This window comes from Daldinia caldariorum, assembly GCF_022478825.1.
Source record: "Daldinia caldariorum strain CBS 122874 unplaced genomic scaffold F4812scaffold_4, whole genome shotgun sequence".
NCBI lineage: Eukaryota > Fungi > Ascomycota > Sordariomycetes > Xylariales > Hypoxylaceae > Daldinia > Daldinia caldariorum.
In genome coordinates this window covers 1,875,612-1,893,819 of record NW_025953040.1, presented here as the reverse complement: position 1 = coordinate 1,893,819, position 18,208 = coordinate 1,875,612, and the positions used below count along the sequence as shown (strand labels likewise).

General features: G+C 46.9%; 6 protein-coding genes across 6 annotated transcripts; all 6 read right to left on the bottom strand.

Annotated features, from left to right (window-relative positions):
• Positions 1-1,305: 1,305 nt before the first annotated feature.
• F4812DRAFT_316825 (Metallo-hydrolase/oxidoreductase) lies at positions 1,306-2,671 on the bottom strand. Its single transcript, XM_047931394.1, has one exon. The coding sequence runs from the start codon at positions 2,422-2,424 to the stop codon at positions 1,333-1,335; it is 1,092 nt and encodes a 363-aa protein (XP_047792499.1). The 5' UTR covers positions 2,425-2,671; the 3' UTR covers positions 1,306-1,332.
• Positions 2,672-3,336: 665 nt separating this feature from the next.
• Positions 3,337-4,294, bottom strand: F4812DRAFT_316817 (uncharacterized protein). The gene has a single exon (XM_047931393.1). It carries the CDS (start codon positions 4,162-4,164, stop codon positions 3,505-3,507), a length of 660 nt encoding a protein of 219 aa, XP_047792498.1. The 5' UTR covers positions 4,165-4,294; the 3' UTR covers positions 3,337-3,504.
• Positions 4,295-4,876: 582 nt separating this feature from the next.
• On the bottom strand, positions 4,877-9,217 carry F4812DRAFT_457574 (canalicular multispecific organic anion transporter 1; the record flags this gene model as incomplete). The annotated part of the gene is made up of 1 exon (XM_047937192.1): positions 4,877-9,217. The coding sequence occupies one exon, from the start codon at positions 9,215-9,217 to the stop codon at positions 4,877-4,879; it is 4,341 nt and encodes a 1,446-aa protein (XP_047792497.1).
• Positions 9,218-9,977: 760 nt separating this feature from the next.
• F4812DRAFT_421791 (Annexin) lies at positions 9,978-12,338 on the bottom strand. The gene is made up of 2 exons (XM_047933591.1): positions 10,878-12,338; positions 9,978-10,807 (listed from the first exon to the last, which is right to left on the bottom strand). The coding sequence occupies exons 1-2, from the start codon at positions 11,859-11,861 to the stop codon at positions 10,520-10,522; spliced, it is 1,272 nt and encodes a 423-aa protein (XP_047792496.1). The 5' UTR covers positions 11,862-12,338; the 3' UTR covers positions 9,978-10,519.
• Positions 12,339-12,769: 431 nt separating this feature from the next.
• F4812DRAFT_457572 (uncharacterized protein) lies at positions 12,770-13,192 on the bottom strand (the record flags this gene model as incomplete). Its single annotated transcript, XM_047937191.1, has 2 exons — positions 12,770-12,863; positions 12,930-13,192. The coding sequence occupies 2 exons, from the start codon at positions 13,190-13,192 to the stop codon at positions 12,770-12,772; spliced, it is 357 nt and encodes a 118-aa protein (XP_047792495.1).
• Positions 13,193-16,234: 3,042 nt separating this feature from the next.
• F4812DRAFT_316703 (uncharacterized protein) lies at positions 16,235-17,433 on the bottom strand. Its single transcript, XM_047931392.1, has 3 exons — positions 17,087-17,433; positions 16,497-17,029; positions 16,235-16,427 (listed from the first exon to the last, which is right to left on the bottom strand). Exons 1-3 carry the CDS (start codon positions 17,226-17,228, stop codon positions 16,320-16,322), a joined length of 783 nt encoding a protein of 260 aa, XP_047792494.1. The 5' UTR covers positions 17,229-17,433; the 3' UTR covers positions 16,235-16,319.
• Between the last annotated feature and the right edge of the window lie 775 nt (positions 17,434-18,208).

Below are 18,208 nucleotides of genomic sequence, written 5' to 3'. Positions count from 1 at the left end.
CTATTAAAGTTTCCTTTTTTTTTTTAACTTGTGGGGCCACATAATCTATTTATTAGTAGCTGATTTTACCTCCGCTTAGTGCTAATTAAATAAGGAAAGTGGAGGTACTTTAGTATTTGAGCAACTTATAAATGGCCCACGCTTAAAAAGCGAACCGACCCATGATTGGCTTGTGCTCTATCTTGTTACGCGAAAGGTGTGACATTAGCCCTTTTTAACATGGGAAGGCCCAACTTGTCTTAACCCAGATGAATCAATAAGGTTCTAGTACCTACGATTCGAGTTCTCTTGCAACCGTAAAGCTAACGTTATTAAGAGCACATGTCAATGTACTAGGTACATCAAGCACCTGCATCTCAGCACCTAGGTACACACTAGGTAGGTTAAATACGAGTATTACTGCGCGTCATATTTATTAGGTCAGGTGACTTTCTGCGTTACATCTTCTCAGGGACTCAAATCTATCTAATATAAATATAAGCTGCGCTCTGAACTTATAATACGATTAAATGCTTCAATGCGCAGATAATATATATGGAAGTGTTCATATCCAACTGCGGTGCGATGCAATACAGACAAATCTGTACATCCGTACATAGGCATTCATTAGAGAGTTCATTACGGATTAGAGGCCAATTTGCTTGGGTCTCGGGAAATAGTGTAAGACAATGGGAAACTAAGCGCTAAAGCTACATGTCTTTTTTATTTTATTTTATTTTTTATTTTTTTTCCCCCTCTGTTTTCTATTGAACAGGCTATCCTTATCCTTAGGTACCTAGCCAAGACGGGCTCTGAGGAAATTATCTAGTTACACACCATCCTGCAATCCGATGTACGACTTCGCTGAGAAAAAAAAAGGACAGAAAAAAAGGAGGCGGAAGATGGGGGGAAGGGATAAAAGGCTACTACTTACTACAAAGTGCTCATATATCAACTTTTGATGCCTATACAGATACATCATCAACCCGGTTTAGGCTGTTTAGCAAGCTCATTTAATGAAAATTGAACATGCACGTACCCAACGAGAGAGGTGCTAATGCAGTTATTAGAAAGAGTATTATTATTATATTGTTAAATAAAGGATCATATGACTGGTCAATTAAATTAAATTATTTTTTCTTCTTCTCTCCCTTCTTATGTTCAGTTCAGTTCATCCCAAACGCGGTTCGCGATCCTGCAGTTTTTTCCCGATTGCCGTTTTCCCACTGTGGCACACGACCATCCCAATCTCTCTCATCTTCCTGCTGTTCGACTAACTATCCTAATCCTTATCCTTAGATACCTACCTAGACCTAGGGACCTAATGTTACTTTACTAGGTAGTCTTGCTTATTCAATTTCCCCGGACCTTGAACCGATACTCTTCCCCGCGGTCAAGATACACGACCCTATCATCCCACCCTTCCTCCTCCACCTTCTCCTTGAAATCCGCGAGAGGCGACAGGAAGACGCTATAATCGTCGTAATGGATCGGGATCGTCACGCCCGGGTTGATGAGCCGCATCAGCTTGACGCCCTGCTTGGCGTCCATCGTCACCATGACGAGCGGTAGCGCGGGCCCCGGGATCGTCGTCCCCCCTAGGTGCGCCAGCATGAGGTCGACCTTCTCGTTCTTCAGCCACTTGGGGATCCCTTTCAGCTCGTTGACGAACAGCGTGTCCCCCGATATGTACACCCGGTACCCGACGTTGATGATGTCCCCGTTCCCGTTCCCGTTCCCGTTCCCGTCCCTGCCCGTCGCCGCCGTGGAGCTATACCCCAGCTCCAAGAGCCACCCGTTCGTCGGCGGCACCGCCTTCAGCAAGTCGTTAGCCGCGGCCAGGGGGCCCGGCGGTACGTGCTTCCCCGGCATCCCCGTCACCTTGACGACAGGCGCCTTGCCGTGCCCGCCCGCGTGCAGCGGCGGCGTGTCCTTGCGGTCGACGTGCAGCATCATGCTCTCGAAGAAGCCGAGGTCGTGCACGCGGCGGAACGGGTCCGCCTTGGACCCGCCCGCGAGGCACGTCTTGGCGTGCGGCGTCGTGATGATGTCGAACGACCGGTTCAGCGAGTCCTCGACCAGCCGGTCGAAGTGGTCCTCGTGGTAGTGGGACAGCAGGATGCAGTCGATGGCCGGCAGCTCGCGCAGATCGACCGCTGGGTCCGTCTTCCTCTGCGCGGTCACTCCCGGCCCCAGGTGCACGTGGTCGCCGGCGTGCAGGAAGTTGGGGTCGGTGAGGATCCGGAGCCCTTGCCATTCGATCACCGTTGTCGCCGTGCCGATGAAATATATGCTTGCGTCTTCGTTGCCTTCCGATCCTTGAGGATTGGTATGAATCTTCTTCACCGGTAATTTGGGACCGTCTTCATCAGGGGCCGGTTGGTCCTTGAGTAAGGGCTGTCTCTTCAACGGATTAAGGTGCAGGTGGCGTATCGAAGTCATCATGAATTATGAAATACGATCTATTAATCAATTCAAGATAACGCCCGAGTTGATCGTGGCGACCTTCTGAGAGTAAGTAGACCATTGTTCAAGCAAGGCTCAGGTCATGACGTGGACGTTCACATTAGATGATGCAATACATCAATCATCACGAACTTATTATATTAAGTAGTAAACATACTAGTACCCTGCTTATCCGGATTGACGGAGAAGAGGTCTGCTCTCGTACTTTAGTAAATGAGCAGGAAATAATTCTAATAACTCTTGATATTAAAATATGGGGAACGAGGTAACAAAATATACACAGATCTACAGTTACAGAGCATGGGTTATAGCGCACAGGTAAATTATAATGCTCAAGAATTCCCATAATGGATGATTAAACGCAATGCAAATATTATTCAGTATGTGCAATCCTGGCAAGATTACCTACCTACCTAGGTACGCTGCTTAAGCAAACTATCTAGCAAGATCCTCGCCTATATAGAAGGTACCTATGGTAGGATATAAACAAGTCCATGCCTATGAAGCCACCTCTACTTCAGATAAGCTAGGAAGATTCCTGCTTAAATCGAAGTCAAAACATCTTGACTCGCTTTGCCAATCCTTGGAAATTCAAAGCTGCAAATCCCCCGCGCCTCTTCCGCTTACTCCCAAATCACCCACCCTGCATCTTGGTGAAATGGCAAAGTCATATCAAATAAATGCAACCAAAAAAAAAAAAGAAACAGGCTATCGCTTGCCATAGGAACACGCATATCCGTCCCTTAATGCCAACCAGCGAGGGACCTCTTAAAGTGAAGTTCACTTCTTCTTATTCTCCTTCCTGTCTTTCCTCCTCGAGTTTCCAGGTAGGAACTCCCCAAATTTAGGCGACACCAGTTGTCAAGCATCCTTCGACATCTGCTTCATAGTCTTAAGCGGGCTCTTGGGCTCACGCTTGACTTCCTCCTCCGAATCGTCGCTCTCGATAACAATTGGGTTGCTATCGCTACCTCCCTCATGAGTGTTAGTGTCAGTTTCAGCATTATTCTCTGCCGAGCTACGGATCTGAGGGAGAAGGTGAGGTTGAGGTCCGCTCTCCTAGAACAGGCCCCTTATTTTCTTAGGCTCTTTATGGAGCTTCTTCGCCATCGTTGTTAGTTTGTCATCAATACGTTCGGCCCAGCAGTCGTAGGCGGATATACCTAGCTGCTTGTGCTCGTGACTCGGCAGCGGGTTTCCCGAGTGTGCGGATCCCCAAAAGGTCTCGACTATCTTCCTCGCCATGCGCGGCCGGTCCCTCTTCAGCTCTTTCCTCTCGTATTTGGTGTCTGGAGGGTGTCTCTCGTCGACGTAATCCTGGTGGTAAACTGGCGACACGCGAGAGCCGAGTATGTAGTTGATCATGAGAGCTCGGTCTTGCGCGAAGCGACCCATTCGTCCCAAGATCTCCTCGTCCGGAAGAGATGCGAACTCGGGGCGTAGACGAGTCTTCTTGAACTGAGCTAAGTCATCTTTCTCGCGGCTAGATTCAAAAGAGTAGATGAACTCATCGAGATTACGCATATAGACGTTGAGGATGACTGGTCCCTGAGGACGGGCCGTAGGATAGGACCAGTCGAAAGTTGCCACTTCATTGAGTTCCAGCTTGAGCCTAGAAAGGTCAGGTAGTTCGTCAAAAGGGATAGCACATCCCCGTGTAGGTGTACCTTGTGCAGGGCAATTGGCGAGCGGTTGGGGGTTCCTGTTCCTGACTGACATGGTCGTTCCCTTTAGAAGCAAGGTATCTGATTGACTCTGGTAGATTGCACAGAAGAGACGATAAGTGTTATTAATGATATAAAGTGTGCCCCAGGTAGGTACTTAGGTAGATAGTTTATGTAGGAAATATTTCAATGCTGAATCGATACCGTATAGTTATGTGATGACGATGCTCATATTTTTTTCCAGGAATGTGAAGCTATCACAGGCGTTGTTGTAATCCTACGGAGGAGGTTTCGGGGCGGGGAAGGTACTAGGTATTTATAATCCACCAAGCTTTGGTCTTTGATTGTGTAGGTCTGGAATTATTGCACTATTGTAATAGCAAACGGAGTGCTCCTTCTTTAGAGGATCCCTCTCTCTATATGATATGTGATGCCTAGCATGTATCCAGGTAGGAGCGATGTGATTTCTCATATCTAGGTATTTTATTATATCGGAATCTACCTGTAATCAGTCATTCATTTTCAGACTTGGATGTATCGTTCCTGACTTCTTCTGTTCTACACATGGCTCAGCAACTCTAACCTGGTTGCCTACCTCCTAGGTACCTAGATAACATGTGTTTATATCTTAAGTACCTGGGTACCTTAGGCACCTATATATACCTGCCTGGTAGGTAATGTAGTAATATCCAATCTGCTGTACATTGTCACTGTGCCCCTTCAATGTACTTCGTATACGCCAGGCAGGTACGGTCTCAAATGACTCCTTATCGAGACGCGCCAGCCGGTCCCGCCTCGACTACCCGACCGGCATCTAATGTAATAAAGTAATCGGCGTCTTTCACCGCTTCTAATCTATGAGCAATCGTGATCACCGTGCTGTCCTTCAATTCCGCCAGAAGGACATCCTGAATTGCAAGAGCTGTCTTCTTATCGATCGACGCCGTTGCCTCATCCAAGATGATAATAGGGCTCTTTCTAAGAATAGCTCGTCCAATACCAACGAGCTGACGTTGACCCTGACTGAGGTTTTTGCCTCCAATATCAATAATCGAGTCTAGAGACCATTCTGGCCCTAGGACGCGGAGTAATGCCTCCTTGCGTTCATCGTCCGTGTGTTGTTCTAACGGGTCCAGATTCTCTCGAATCGTTCCTGGGAAAAGCACCGGGTCCTGCGCCACAAAGCTGATTCGTTGGCGCCATACATGTACGTCAACTTTAGAAATATCCTGATTACCAACGCGGATCTGCCCCTTTTCGGGATGCATCGTAGCCAAAAGGGCCAGAGCTAGGGTAGATTTTCCGGACCCCGTTCGACCTAAGACTGCGCAGGTCGATCCGCTGGGGATTGTAAAAGAAACATCGACAAGTGAAGGCTCAAGATGCGGCGCGTACTTAATCGTCACCGAATCGAATGTGATGCTATCCTCATATGAAGGCCAATATGCCGGGGGTTCAACGTCCCCATTGGGCTCCTCTTCCAAGTCTAATAGTTCCGTGACTCTTTCCACAGATACAAAGTCCATCTGAAGTTGGCCGTATGTTTTGCATAGAACATGTGTGGCCTCAACCAGCTGGGCAGCACTCGTGAGCACGAAAGCTGTTAAGCCGGGGGATAGACCTTGGTACAAGGCCAGTACCGTCAAGGTGAATATAGAGAAAGCCGAAAGTAGATCGTACCGGAGTTGAAGCCACGTTTGTAAGCTCCAATAAAAATGATCCATTTTCTGAAACGTGTCCGTAGCAACAATGTTACGGCCCTGAAAGACCGACTGTGCCCTGAATGCTCGAATGGTAGCTAGACCGTCGACGAGAATACCAAAATTGGACATCAGCGGGCTGAGTGTAACCATCTCCAGCCGGCGTAGGTTCTGCGAAGTTGGCAAGAACCTCATGAAGATAGCAATGAACCAAGCTGTCATGCCGAGTGCGACAACAAAGAATACAGGCGTCGTCATAGCGATGACAACCAAAGAACTTAGCCAGGTGAGAGACCAAAGAGCGAAATTTTGAAGTGGATAAATGACACCGCCATCCAACATGCCAATATCAGAAGTCAGGCGGTTCATTAAACGCCCAACTGGAGTTACATCGTAGAAGCGGAATGTCGCACGGCTCACTTTGTCGACGACTCTACCGAACAAGTTCCTGGATGCCCTATATAGAATAACGGTAAGACCACACTGGGTAAGGACATAGAGTATGGTCATGAGCAGTCCAAGGGCGGCATACCATGCCAGCCATGGCTTAACATCGTCTTCTGGGTTCGGTAGCCCGTCGAATATGTGATCTGCCATATCCGGCAAGCCCACGGAGAGCCGAGGCTTACCTCTTTCGTATGCTTCACCCCATGCCTTGAGGTACCAATAGTTGAACACGCGAGCGAACCGAAAAAGTGAGAAAATACCGATAACCGCAAGCCACCATGCGATCCCACCTGCTTTGATGTATGTCCAATAAACTTTAGCGACTACGCCGCCCGATGCACGAGTCTCCTCCTCGATAAATTTGTCCGGGACCGCGGCATTCGCTACCTCTTCGGTGGCCGCTTTAGCTTCATTCGGGGCGGTGGCGTCGTGAGTTTGGGGTGCCGTGTTGACTTCTCGGGGGTACTCCTCGGGGTCAAGGATGCGAGCCTTTCCGTCTGTGATCTCGACGACTTGGTCCGCGACGGGTAGGCATAGGTCAAACCGATGCGTGACAAGCACAACGGTGCGATCTTTCAAAAGAGACCCGCGAAATAATTTGCGAACAATTGACTCCGCCGTGTGATGGTCGAGTGCGGCGAGGGGGTCATCGAGCAGTAGGATTCGAGACCGACAATACACAGCTCTTGCTAGCGCAACACGAGCTTTCTGACCTCCAGAAAGGCCAATACCATTCTCCCCAATATTGGATTTATCTCCATGGGCGAAATTAGCCAGATCGGGCATAAGCTCACATGCGTCTAATACCTCGTTGTATCTAGCTTTATCCATGGGGAAATTGAAAAGGACATTATCCTGAATACTCATATTTTGAAGCCATGGGGACTGGGCACAATAGCCCACCATTTCATTGGGTAGAGTAGTGTCGCCCTTGACTTGGTCGAGTTCCCCTAGGATAGCATCGAGCAAGGCAGTTTTTCCGGAACCAACTTTGCCGTAAATAAGGGTAAGGCCTGTAGGGAAGCGCAAGTTCAAATCCTCCAAAACCAGTTTGCCGTTTGTCGGCCACGCAAAAGATGTATCTCGAAACTCAATTTCGGTGTTAATGTTGCTATAATCACTTTCTTCCTTATCCGGCTCGTTCATAAAGGTCTCCAAACGTCCTACTGCTATAGTCGCGTTCAAAAGTACTGTTATTAGGTTAGGCAGTTCTTTCAAGCTAGACTCTAGCATTGTGAAGAGTTGAAGAGCAGGGAAGGCCACGTCGACTGGTAGAGGACGTCCCGCGATATAGGTTACCGCAAAGAAGGTGAACACTGGGAAGAGGGCACTGGCAGCAAGGTTAGAAGCACCCACTCCAATGGTCCACAAGCTAGTGATGATTCTCAATTGCAGTTCCTTTGCCCGTGCTTGCATAACACTTCCTAGCCACTTAGACTGCCAATCGTACCATCGGAGAGGTCGGATAGCTTCAACGAATTGTGTAGTTGCTTGAAGTCTAACATCGGTCGCGACTCTTCGAATCTTCTCCACCTTGATCAGTGAACGGACACAAGCTGCGTTCAGAAGTTGAAGAGCTACTACCCAGGCCAAGCCAAGAAGACAAGGCCATCCTAGCAGTTGCCAGATCAAAACCAGTGAGAAAATCAGCTGCAGCGGCTTGGTAACTATGGACGGGAATTCCCAAAATCGCTGGGCCACCTCGTATACGTCATTCCTCATCAAATTGAGGATTTTGCCCATGGTCGCAGGCTGATCCGGCTTGGCATTGTCTTTGCTTTGATCCTTGGCTCTGCGAAGTCTTAGGAACTCGAGAAGGCGAGCCAATCGCGTCGTTTTTTGGGGCCTTGTACCAAGTAACGGCGTCTCCCCTTCCGGCTCATCGCTGTGGTCAACGCCATTCTCAATACCATCGTTTTGAGGAGCCTCGCCCAGGTCTGTGCGCAGTCCAACTGATTTTCGTGCCAGAGTTTTAGCGTAAACGGCTGTAAGCAGCTCTCCCCGCGACCGCTCATACGCGCGCCGACTGTACCAAAGGAGGAAGACGCCTGACTGACATGCGGCGAGACGCACTGCCAAGATAGCAAAAGCGTACAAGAAAGACTTATCCTTTTGGGCGGGGTCTTTCTGGATAGACTGCAATAAGCGCTGGAGAAGAACCGGGTTTGAAAGGTTAGCCACAGTCTCTACAAGTCCCAAAAATGTGATGATGACCAAATCCAATCCGTTTGCCTTAACCAAACGTTTTACTATGGAACCCTTTAGATCTCGAAATAATAGATGCAATCTTTCGTGCTGAAAGTCATATGGCAGTAACCAGACGTCTTCGTCCTCCAATTTATTGTCATATCCTCGGGAGATTAGCGGAGACAGCCATGAGACAGTCATGAACTGCCACAGGTTCAAGTTATCCTCGGGACTGCGAAGTTGAGAAGTAGGAGGGCTATTAGGACTTGCGATACCCGCTGCGTCCATATCTGGATCTCGCATGGGCATCGACAGGATAAGAAATACAGCGGCGAGCACCACGCCGACAGCGGCGACATGGACAATGTTCACTCGCTCCGTCTCATTGTAGAATGAAACCAACGATATTATACCGCATACAGCAGTAGCGGTGAACAGAATTAATAGGGTTCTTGGTGTTTTCCTGGGACGGCTGGCGACCGTGATAAGTAAGGCTACGACCCACGGTGCCAGCTCCCAGATCCGGGCGGTGTTAAAGGGCGGTGATACAGCGGTCAGGATAGCGAAAGCCAGGCCGATCGTGGACAAAGCCAACAGACAAAAAGTCCAAAAAGTCCACGATCTCGTACGAACCTCAGGCAGGATGGCCTCCTCTTTAGCGAAGGGACGGATCCATTGGGGCCCTTTGGGAAACAGGCCGCGGCTGATATGTATCAGAAAACAGAAGCCGGCAATTGCCGCCTGGGCGATGGAAGACTGAGACGTGACGTCCATGGCGGCAGTTAAGTATTGATAGGAATCTAAATCTGTCCGAGGAGCGAAAAGGAAAGAATGATTAGCTTCTGCAAAAGATGCAAAGAGTTCATATTAGCTCGTATATATAATATGCTCATTGCGTGGGGACGTAGAAATTTGCATCCATGATTCAAAAAGAAAAAAAAGTAAACACCCCACGACAACTCTGGAAGCAGGAGATTTTATACCAGTCGGAGGCGAGACGGCGGAGTTTATTAGTAATGAACCAAGGAGGTCTAAGTTCCTCTCATGGAAGAGGAAAAAACCACAACAAAAGTTTATAATGTTAGCTTATTTTATTAAAGTCGTCATCGCCTTTTGGTAGCTTTTTTATATATGGATGATGTAAAAACATAGGTACGCTCGAAGGGTTTACTAGTTGGAACTTGGAGGCTTGTTGATAAACCCAAGAGATCCGAGCGGGAGGCGCGTGATTAATCGGAAAGCTAAAAATGAGTGTCAAATGAGCTAGCTATAATGAAACAGACGGTAGGGTGAAATAAAAAGGCAAGAGGCGATAATGTTTGACTACCTACCTAACTACGTGGTTAAGTTAGAAGTTGGAAGTTATTAAAGATGGTGGCACGATGGCCGAGGCCGAGTTATGACAATCCGTCTAAAAGACTGTACTATGTACGAAGGCTTACCTAAGGTACCTCTAAGTTAGGTACCTATACGATGTTATGTAGATCTACCAATAACAGCTGGTTCCCCTGTAACTATAGTGGCTATAGTGGTAAGCCATCTAGAATTTAACGTACGAGCCACTAGGTACAGGTAAGTATTCGCCCCCAAAATTAGTACTACGCCAATACAGTTTGTGCATGTCAAATCCCTGCGACTTAAAAGCTGTTCATCTGTGGGGTTATACTTTATTGCTTCAACAGGCACACGCAGGCAGGTAGGATTACACCATCCCCAACGGATATTGTGTCTTTGATAAGAGGTAGTACATCTACATAACAGCATAGCAGGTCTTACGTAGGAAGGTTAAGTATAGGTATCTAGATACAGGTAGTATACGTATATAGCACAGAAACAGCGTTCATACAACTTCATAGTCGTAATTAGGTACGAAACAATTCAACGAATTAAAAGGATAACCCGTCGAAAGTTACAAAAGATCCTAGCACTTGATCGAAACTGCGACGATCATATCTCATTCGGTAGCATTAAAAATTGACCTAAAAAGAGCATGATAGGAATACATTAATGGTATAACATCAAGTCATGAAAGACATACGCGGTATAATAACATGCCTCTTCAGCGCGGCGCATTTATTAAATCGGCTCCCCAATGCAGCCGAGCATAAGCCTCTCGTAATCTCCACTCGTCTCGCCTTTAATACGACCTGCGAGGCTGCGATGGTAGCGTTGTTGATATGCGCCCTTGATATTCGCCATCATCGTCTTGTCCCAGTGATATCGCACCACTCTCGAAATTAGTAGGTGATCTTTTGTGCCCAAACCTGCCATTGCGTCCTCGAGCAAAGCAGCTGCATGCATGTACTTGTCAACAGCATGCCGTAGCTGATACAGCAAAGCCTCCTCCATGTGGCCACTAAACTCCTGTAAAATTGAACATCGTCAGCACGTATCAACCCGAAATAGACTCCGCATGGCACATGGTCCAACTTACTTTTCTAATAACATCTTCTAACCGCCGTCTAAACTTTTGCTCGTATGCGTAATTGATGGCCCGGATTTGATTATCGTTTCTCGTAGATAATATTGAACACACCATCATTTCATCCGTGCCGAGTTTACCCTCCGTGGCGCGATAGAGTTCCATCACATCCTGATCGACAGCTTGGGGGATAACCGGTGCGCTGTCCTCGGCTCTGTTTGCGCCTAATACGATCATAAAGTGTCTTTCGGTCTTCATGCTGAGATCTCCTTTCACGGTGCTCTCTAGCGACCGATGGAATGTTTGCTGATACATGTTCTTGATAGCATTCAGATCTGCGTTGCTCCGGCTCAGCAAAACGTCGTTAAGGACTTTCTCTTTCGTTCCGGGTCCATCCATCGCCGAGTGCAATAGGTGAACGTCGTGGAGCAAGGGCCCTCTGACGATGGCGACTAGCCCTGCCTCGAACCACCCTCTCGTTTCTGATATTATATCCTTCTCGAGCGTTCGACTGAAGTTCCTGAAATAGGCGGCTTTGATAGCCTCAATCTGTATGGGATCTTTAGAGCACAGGACCCGAATCAAAGTTTTCTCGTCAGTGCCAAAGCCTTTCATGGCGCCTCTTAACGCTCGCGCGTCGGGAGTAGGATCCCATTGAATCTGCGGTAGCGGTCCATATCCTAAAGTATGAGGCGTAGGCGGCCCTACCGGTGCTGGAGGGTAAGGCTGACTATATGGCTGTTGTACAGCGGGGTATTGGCTTTGGGGGTATTGGTTATATCCTTGAGGAGGTCCTTGTGGAGGACCTGGAGGAGGACCATATTGGTTATAACCCTGCGGAGGTCCAGGCGGAGGTCCAGACTGATAATAACCCTGAGGAGGTTGGTTGTAACCTTGAGGAGGAGGAGGGGCCGACCATTGGCTCGGGGGATATTGCTGTGGTGGACCTGGAGGGTATTGGCCGGGATAGGCCGGCTGGCCGTAAGGATATGACATGCTTTTAGATGTCCGCCTTATAACTCAGTCTCCAACTCCAACTCGATAATATATATTATTATGATATACCTTAGGTACTCAAGGTTTATGGCTTGTTACTATTCAGAAAACTTTGTGAGGATGCGAGGATTTGGAAGTTGGGCGTGTACAAGATTAGGAAGCGTAGTTCAAGAGCGGAGTAAATGAAGGGAAGGGAAAGGAAGAAGAGGAGTAAAGTCATACAAACTGCTAAACGATAGACACCTTACCTTATATGTAAAGAGAAAAGAGGATAGTAACTGCCTGGAAGTACAGGGAAGTACAAGGTAGCAGGGCAATATTGTTCAATCTTTTTTTAAGGTTGCTACCTAGAACTTGCGCCTCACGCGTTAATTGAGGCAGTGAATGCGATAGATGTCATGATAAGGCCCTTAAACAAAAGAAACTGCTATGTACCTAGGTACATATGTCAGATTATGTATGTAGGTACCCTTCAATGTTCCATTAAGGGTCTTGGCCAATGTCAACTAGCTTCGTGGCGGGGGCGGAGTCTTCGCGTAGGTACATTTAGTGCCAATCTAAAAAGCGCGGAAGCTATTTGCCACAAATTCAATGTAATCCCAGCCACAATTTGAACAGCATTCAATACGCGTACTAGATTGTACTTTAAACACAGAAGACAAATGACGTATGCAGGGTGCCAATTCTAGGTACCTAGTATATTATAAGTCTAATAGCGAAATTATAAGCGAACAGAAACAAGCGCCAATAACCGTAGGCTATTCTTATGCATCGCACCGGTTTTTTCTTCTCCCTTTTTTCCTCTAACTCTTCTCCAACTGACAAGCAACTTCAATGCAAACCCATCACCTAACAATTCTCATGATCCGACGAGATAGCCGAATTAGTGCCAAATCAAACGCATCAACTTAGGCGTGGCAGGTGAGGCTACCAACAACGACAGTGTTGGTAGAGAGATAAGAAGGGGTGTTGATGTCGAAAGGCTTGGCGCCAGTGTCGGTGCTGGAATATTGTTAGTTGATAACTGACGCCTTTTTTGTAAAGGGAACTAAACTAGAGATTACTTACCCAGCGGGGTCCTTGTGAGGCTGGCAAACGACGGAGTAAACATCAGTTCCCTGGGAGCAGCTGATGAGGTAAAGAGTTGAGACCTCATTGAGGACAGGCGGGTTGGTGTAAACGGTGTCGAGAGGGACCCGGATGGTCTTGTTGACGAGACCATTGCCCGCACCACCGTGAGAAGACTCGACGGCAACCATGGCCCAAGGAGCCTGGGTCTGGGCAGCGGCGAAACCGGCAAAGGCGGCGACGATGATGGCGGAGAACTGCATTTTGAATGTTTTGAAGGGGTTGACTAAATGTCGATATTAAGATGATGAGAATTGTTGGTGAGTTTGTTGAACTTGTAGTTTGCTTTGAAGATTGCGTTGTCGATGTGTTGGATAAGATTCGACTTTGCAGAAACTTGACGGCTGGCTTTATAGGAAATCGTCGTCGACTCCTTTAACCGTTATCTCCATTATATCCCTTATTAAACTTGCGGACCGCTCATACGGTCAGCGCTAATACGTGTGCCGATCACCGCTGTCAGCCATTCCCCGGAGGCTGATGTTTGGTGCAACGAGGCAAAGGAAGATCTGTGCTCAGCCTCCATTCGCCGTTGGCCGGGGTGCATATGCATGGAGACCTGAACACGAGATTGGATTCCGGCTAACTTAACCGTGGACAAGCTTTCATTAGATCCACTGGGCAGAATTTACGACGAGCAAGAGGTGTCAATAATATATTTGCGGTGAGTACGGTGCGACCGCAAATGCATACGAGAACTGGCCGCATTGTGGACCGAGTCGGCCGGTTCAGCTGTTCGTATTATGTGAAGCAGGATCATGGAGGCTTTATCAGCAGGATCTTCTAGATCGAAAATGCATACTACCATAATACCTACCTGGCAGCCTGGGTATGCTGGCAAAGCTGGGTGGGTTTTCGGTATTTATTCCAATTGCCAGCTACTAGTGGTAAGGCTAGGCGGCAATGCACCAACGCTCTGTCGATCCCATCTCCCCTGAGCATCAGGCAATTGAATGCGAACATTACGGGGCTGACGGGGCCAGACAGCTAGTATGTATATCAGCCAACACGCCCTACCCTGTTCGAATGTATAAGATTCTATTCTATCCGCGTATTAGATTCGCTTCAGGCTTTAATGCGCCGATATACTAATTCTTCAATATCTTTTCTATAAAAAAATATCTACTAGGTGTGTGTTGGGTGTGGATATGCAGGAGAAAGTTGCCCTATTAGCAACATCTAATACAACACATTATAGAGCTTTGAAAGAATAGGTCAGATAGATGTTCTTATGATAATAAGATACTTTCTTCGCATGCATAATTACCTAGGTAGGTAGGTGTCTATCAAATGACACGAATATCGAATATACCTTAGGTCAAGGATGACATCAAAATAATTTAAACCTTGATGGTATTCTTTTTTTTTTTCTTGATATTCTAATCACTGCGGCAAGGTCTGTTCACCTGTATAGATTACGAGTATAACCAATAGCCTATTTAGGTATCTTGCTATATACATGCATAGGAACAAGTTCCGGTCAGTTCCGTACCTCACCTTAATTGCACGTCACCGGGTAAGAATCAGATAGGCGTTGGCAAAATTCAAATCGAGGTATGACAAGATGTCTTCTGACTACTGCTACATGGTTTAGCTCTTCTTCCCCATAATATGCGATGGTAGTGAAGCTTTCTCCGAGGATAAATTCCATAAATGTTCATCAACTAGTAACTGGGTCGATTCAGTCAGCTCGATGGGGACCGCAATTGCATCTATAACATAGTGGCGACTCGAAATAGACCCTACTGATTTCTGAAAGCACTCCGACTACCAAAAGCCTGGTGGGTACTTCTCATACATAGGCTATTCAACTTGGTCAACGCGTCCCGTGAATTAAAGAGTGACATGTGTAGGTGTACTGGAGTAGGAAAGGGGGTTGGGACAGAGCGTGGCGGGACCATGGGAAAAGACTGGAGGGGGGAGTAAAAGGTATGGACGAGAATGAAGCAGGCAAGGGTATAATGAGTACGAATTTATTTTCAGACTATACAGCTACTTAGAACATGGCGGGATTTACGAAGAATGTTACGGTACTATAACCAATAGTCAGCCCCCGTCAGTGGTGGCGCTCCTCTATACGATAGCAACAAACGACCGCGATAAATGCTAGGATAGCGGGGACGGTTTTCATAGGAAAAGGATAAAATACGTAGCTGGTATGCTTTACGAAGCCCAACGATATTCGCTTGAATTTCCATGAGGGAAGATCTTCATTGATAGCCTTTATGGCTGCGTAATCGCGTTCGTCATTGGCTAGTTCCAATATTCAGCCAAGAAATGCTGGCTTCGGTCAAACGTAAATAGTAGATTAATTACCTTGAATGATATTAACTTAAAATCCGACGAGAAAATATACGGTTATGTACTAGATCCTAGTTCAACTGACGTAGGGCTTCCCCGATGAAAGCATCTCGAGACGGTAAAAACCTCGCAGGACGTAGACATATGCATTGACTATATATATATTCTCTAGGTTAGTCTCTTGTATTCAACCATGCCGCGATAGGGACTCTTAGCCAACTTAAGCTTAAATTAAAAAGAGTTTAAGGAACCCCTCAATTCAAATATGATTGCCAGGGTTCGATAGAAGAGATAGTTGTTTTCACGAAGAGGGAAGAGAAACAATGAAAGGCTGAAAGGCTGAAAGGATGAAAGGTCACTCGCTCATCTGACAGGGACCTTATATACCTACACGAGTGATAGTCCACTAGGTGCCCATATAGTCATAGGTACCTTAGCAACGGTAAGATACGAATTAATATCAACCCAAAAGCGGTACACACGCCGTTGAAGATACTGGGAATGGCGTCGCGGACAATTGAGGGTGGGAATTCCATGATTCATAGACTGTGGGACATTGATGTTTAAGCGAAAGCCAAGAAACTGTAGACTGTCTCTACATCATTTCCAACATTGCGCGAGAGGTATTCATAGAGAAAGGTTGTTTTAAGGATATTGGGGGCTTATGAATATATATTAAAAAAAAAAAAAAAACTTCAAGGTGTTGTCAAACTAGCAGGAAGGAAGTCGAAGTCAATGACATCAGAGTAACCTGCACAACATCGTGGGATGTGTTTTTGGTATGGAGCAGGTCGTGGAAGTGGTTGCAAGGGCGCATCATAATTGTATTTTAATCAAAAGGAGGCGCTATGAGGTGTGTTAATCACTTCGGCTTTGTCTTGGAACTCAGACGTCTTAAAAAAGATATCTTCTAGAAACTTGACAAGGAATGCAATATTATTAAGCTTATAAATATTATCTCACCAAATTATATATTTTACATAGATATATAGTCGCGTAATAGTTCCAGGACTCAGAGGGTGTCGAAATCTACTGCGCGGCGGCATACAAAACACCAAACACCAGGGCGCCATAGAAGCCAACACCACCGTTGGCGAAGGTATTGGCGGCACCAGTAGCTATGGCAGACTCAGATGACTAGGTAGTTCTCAATTAGCTGAAAATCCTTTCGTCGCATTAGGTAGGTACCTAGGAGTGAAGACTTACTGTGGTTGCCGTTCCTGTTCCGTATCCGCTGTGGCTTCCAGTACCCGAGGGGGCGTGTGTGACTGTTGTGGTGTGGTGTTTAGACTTGGATTCGGTGCCGGAAGAAGCTGTTGTGGATTCGGTCGGGGTTGCTTCTGGGGTGCTAGGACCGACAGTGGGTGCCTCTTGAGAGGACTCGGTAACAGTTGGTACTTCGGTAGGCGCCTCAGTAGGCGTTTTAGTGGGCGATTCGGTATCAGTGGACACGGGCGTAGATGTTTTAGTCACAGATGCAGTGGACGAGGGAGACTCCGATGCACTCGCCGTACCAGAGGAGCCGGCGGGAACCGCTGGTCCCACATCAGGCTGTTGACCTGAGAGAGGCGACGTTGAAAGACCGCATGAACTTGCAGTTTTGGTTAAACTGTTTCCGTAATATTGCCAGATGTCCTGGTTGTCGGGCCCTGCGCACTGCAGGCAGGCCTTGTAGTCGGCTAGGAAGATATCATCATGGCATACATCCTTGCTGCTTCTCCCTTGAATGATGGCTTGGCCTAGGTTGGAGAACGTTAGCATCGATTCTAGTAAATTAGAGGAGGCATAATACTTACCGCAATTATCGTGGCAGTTGTAGGAAGGAGTCCCGGGTTCTTGGCGCTTAAGCAAACGAGCAAAGAACTGTAAGTCGTCCGTAGAAGCCGAGGCCGCAGTGGCAGCAAGGATTGCTCCGAATGTCCAGTGGGCTACGATCATGTTGGTAGTTAGAAGCGAATGTGTAAACAAGCTTGAAAGAGAGTCGGCTTCGAAAATTGTTGATGAGGACGCAAGTGAAATGGAACAGAAAGTGAGAAGAGGCTCATATAATCTTATATCTACATTGAATGTTATACACAAGTAAGCTTAAAAGAGAGTGTCCGGGAAAATGCATGCAAGCATTCAGTTAAAGGCAAGGGATTTGACCGAACGTTAACTGGGATCCATGGACGAATAGCATATGAGTAGCCGATGCTCGGAGATTGAACGATAGTTATTCAGGTACGGTTACGTCTCTGTTTTCAGAATCCCTTCCGTAAAGGAACTCGTATTCCGGCTTTAGTCTAATCGTCATACTAAGCATGATATATACCTACTTAGGTAGATTATCTTCAAGCGAAGGTTTCCGAGGCATAGCTACTTGTGTAATAGCATTGCATATGTCATCGCACATGCTGGGATATATCCTTCACCTTCGGATAGTCAATTAGGTTAACTGTTAAACCGAGGGTCAATATTCGCCCCTAGTCCTTTTTTATCGATCCACGGTGTCTCTAGCCTGTGTAAACAAGACAGGCTAGCTATGATATCGGCCGAGTGTTCAAAGACTACCACTAGATGCTATAGTGTTTCTCTGTGGCTACCAGTATTCGGAGCAACCGGGCCACAATACCTTCCCCCCTATCCTCTGCTACTGGACCTCTTTGGAGCTCATTACGAGAATATTGGTGTTCTGGGCTCGGATTGGACGTGCGATCTGATTAGATTGATAAGATTAGATGGAGTGCCACATCATGTTGGATCTTCTCCGCTCTGGAGTTTTTGCCATTGCAACCCAAGAGTAAGCTAGTAAGGATCAAGCAAGGGGATCTCCTCTTAGCGCCATCAGATAAACAGACGGGCTAGAAAGAATAACAATTTGAACTTCTAGTTTCCTGTCCTTGCTAGCTTTTTATATAGCAAAAGATAAAAATGATCTC

Excerpts from the sequence above, each read along its gene's own strand:
- F4812DRAFT_316703 (XM_047931392.1), bottom strand. The coding sequence starts at position 17,228 with ATGATCGTAGCCCACTGGACATTCGGAGCAATCCTTGCTGCCACTGCG. Across the intron at positions 17,030-17,086 it reads CAACTGCCACGATAATTGCG|GCCAAGCCATCATTCAAGGG; the intron begins GTAAGTATTATG and ends TCTCCAACCTAG. Across the intron at positions 16,428-16,496 it reads GAACAGGAACGGCAACCACA|TCATCTGAGTCTGCCATAGC; the intron begins GTAAGTCTTCAC and ends AGAACTACCTAG.
- F4812DRAFT_316825 (XM_047931394.1), bottom strand. The coding sequence starts at position 2,424 with ATGATGACTTCGATACGCCACCTGCACCTTAATCCGTTGAAGAGACAG.
- F4812DRAFT_316817 (XM_047931393.1), bottom strand. The coding sequence starts at position 4,164 with ATGTCAGTCAGGAACAGGAACCCCCAACCGCTCGCCAATTGCCCTGCA.
- F4812DRAFT_421791 (XM_047933591.1), bottom strand. The coding sequence starts at position 11,861 with ATGTCATATCCTTACGGCCAGCCGGCCTATCCCGGCCAATACCCTCCA. Across the intron at positions 10,808-10,877 it reads TAGAAGATGTTATTAGAAAA|GAGTTTAGTGGCCACATGGA; the intron begins GTAAGTTGGACC and ends TCAATTTTACAG.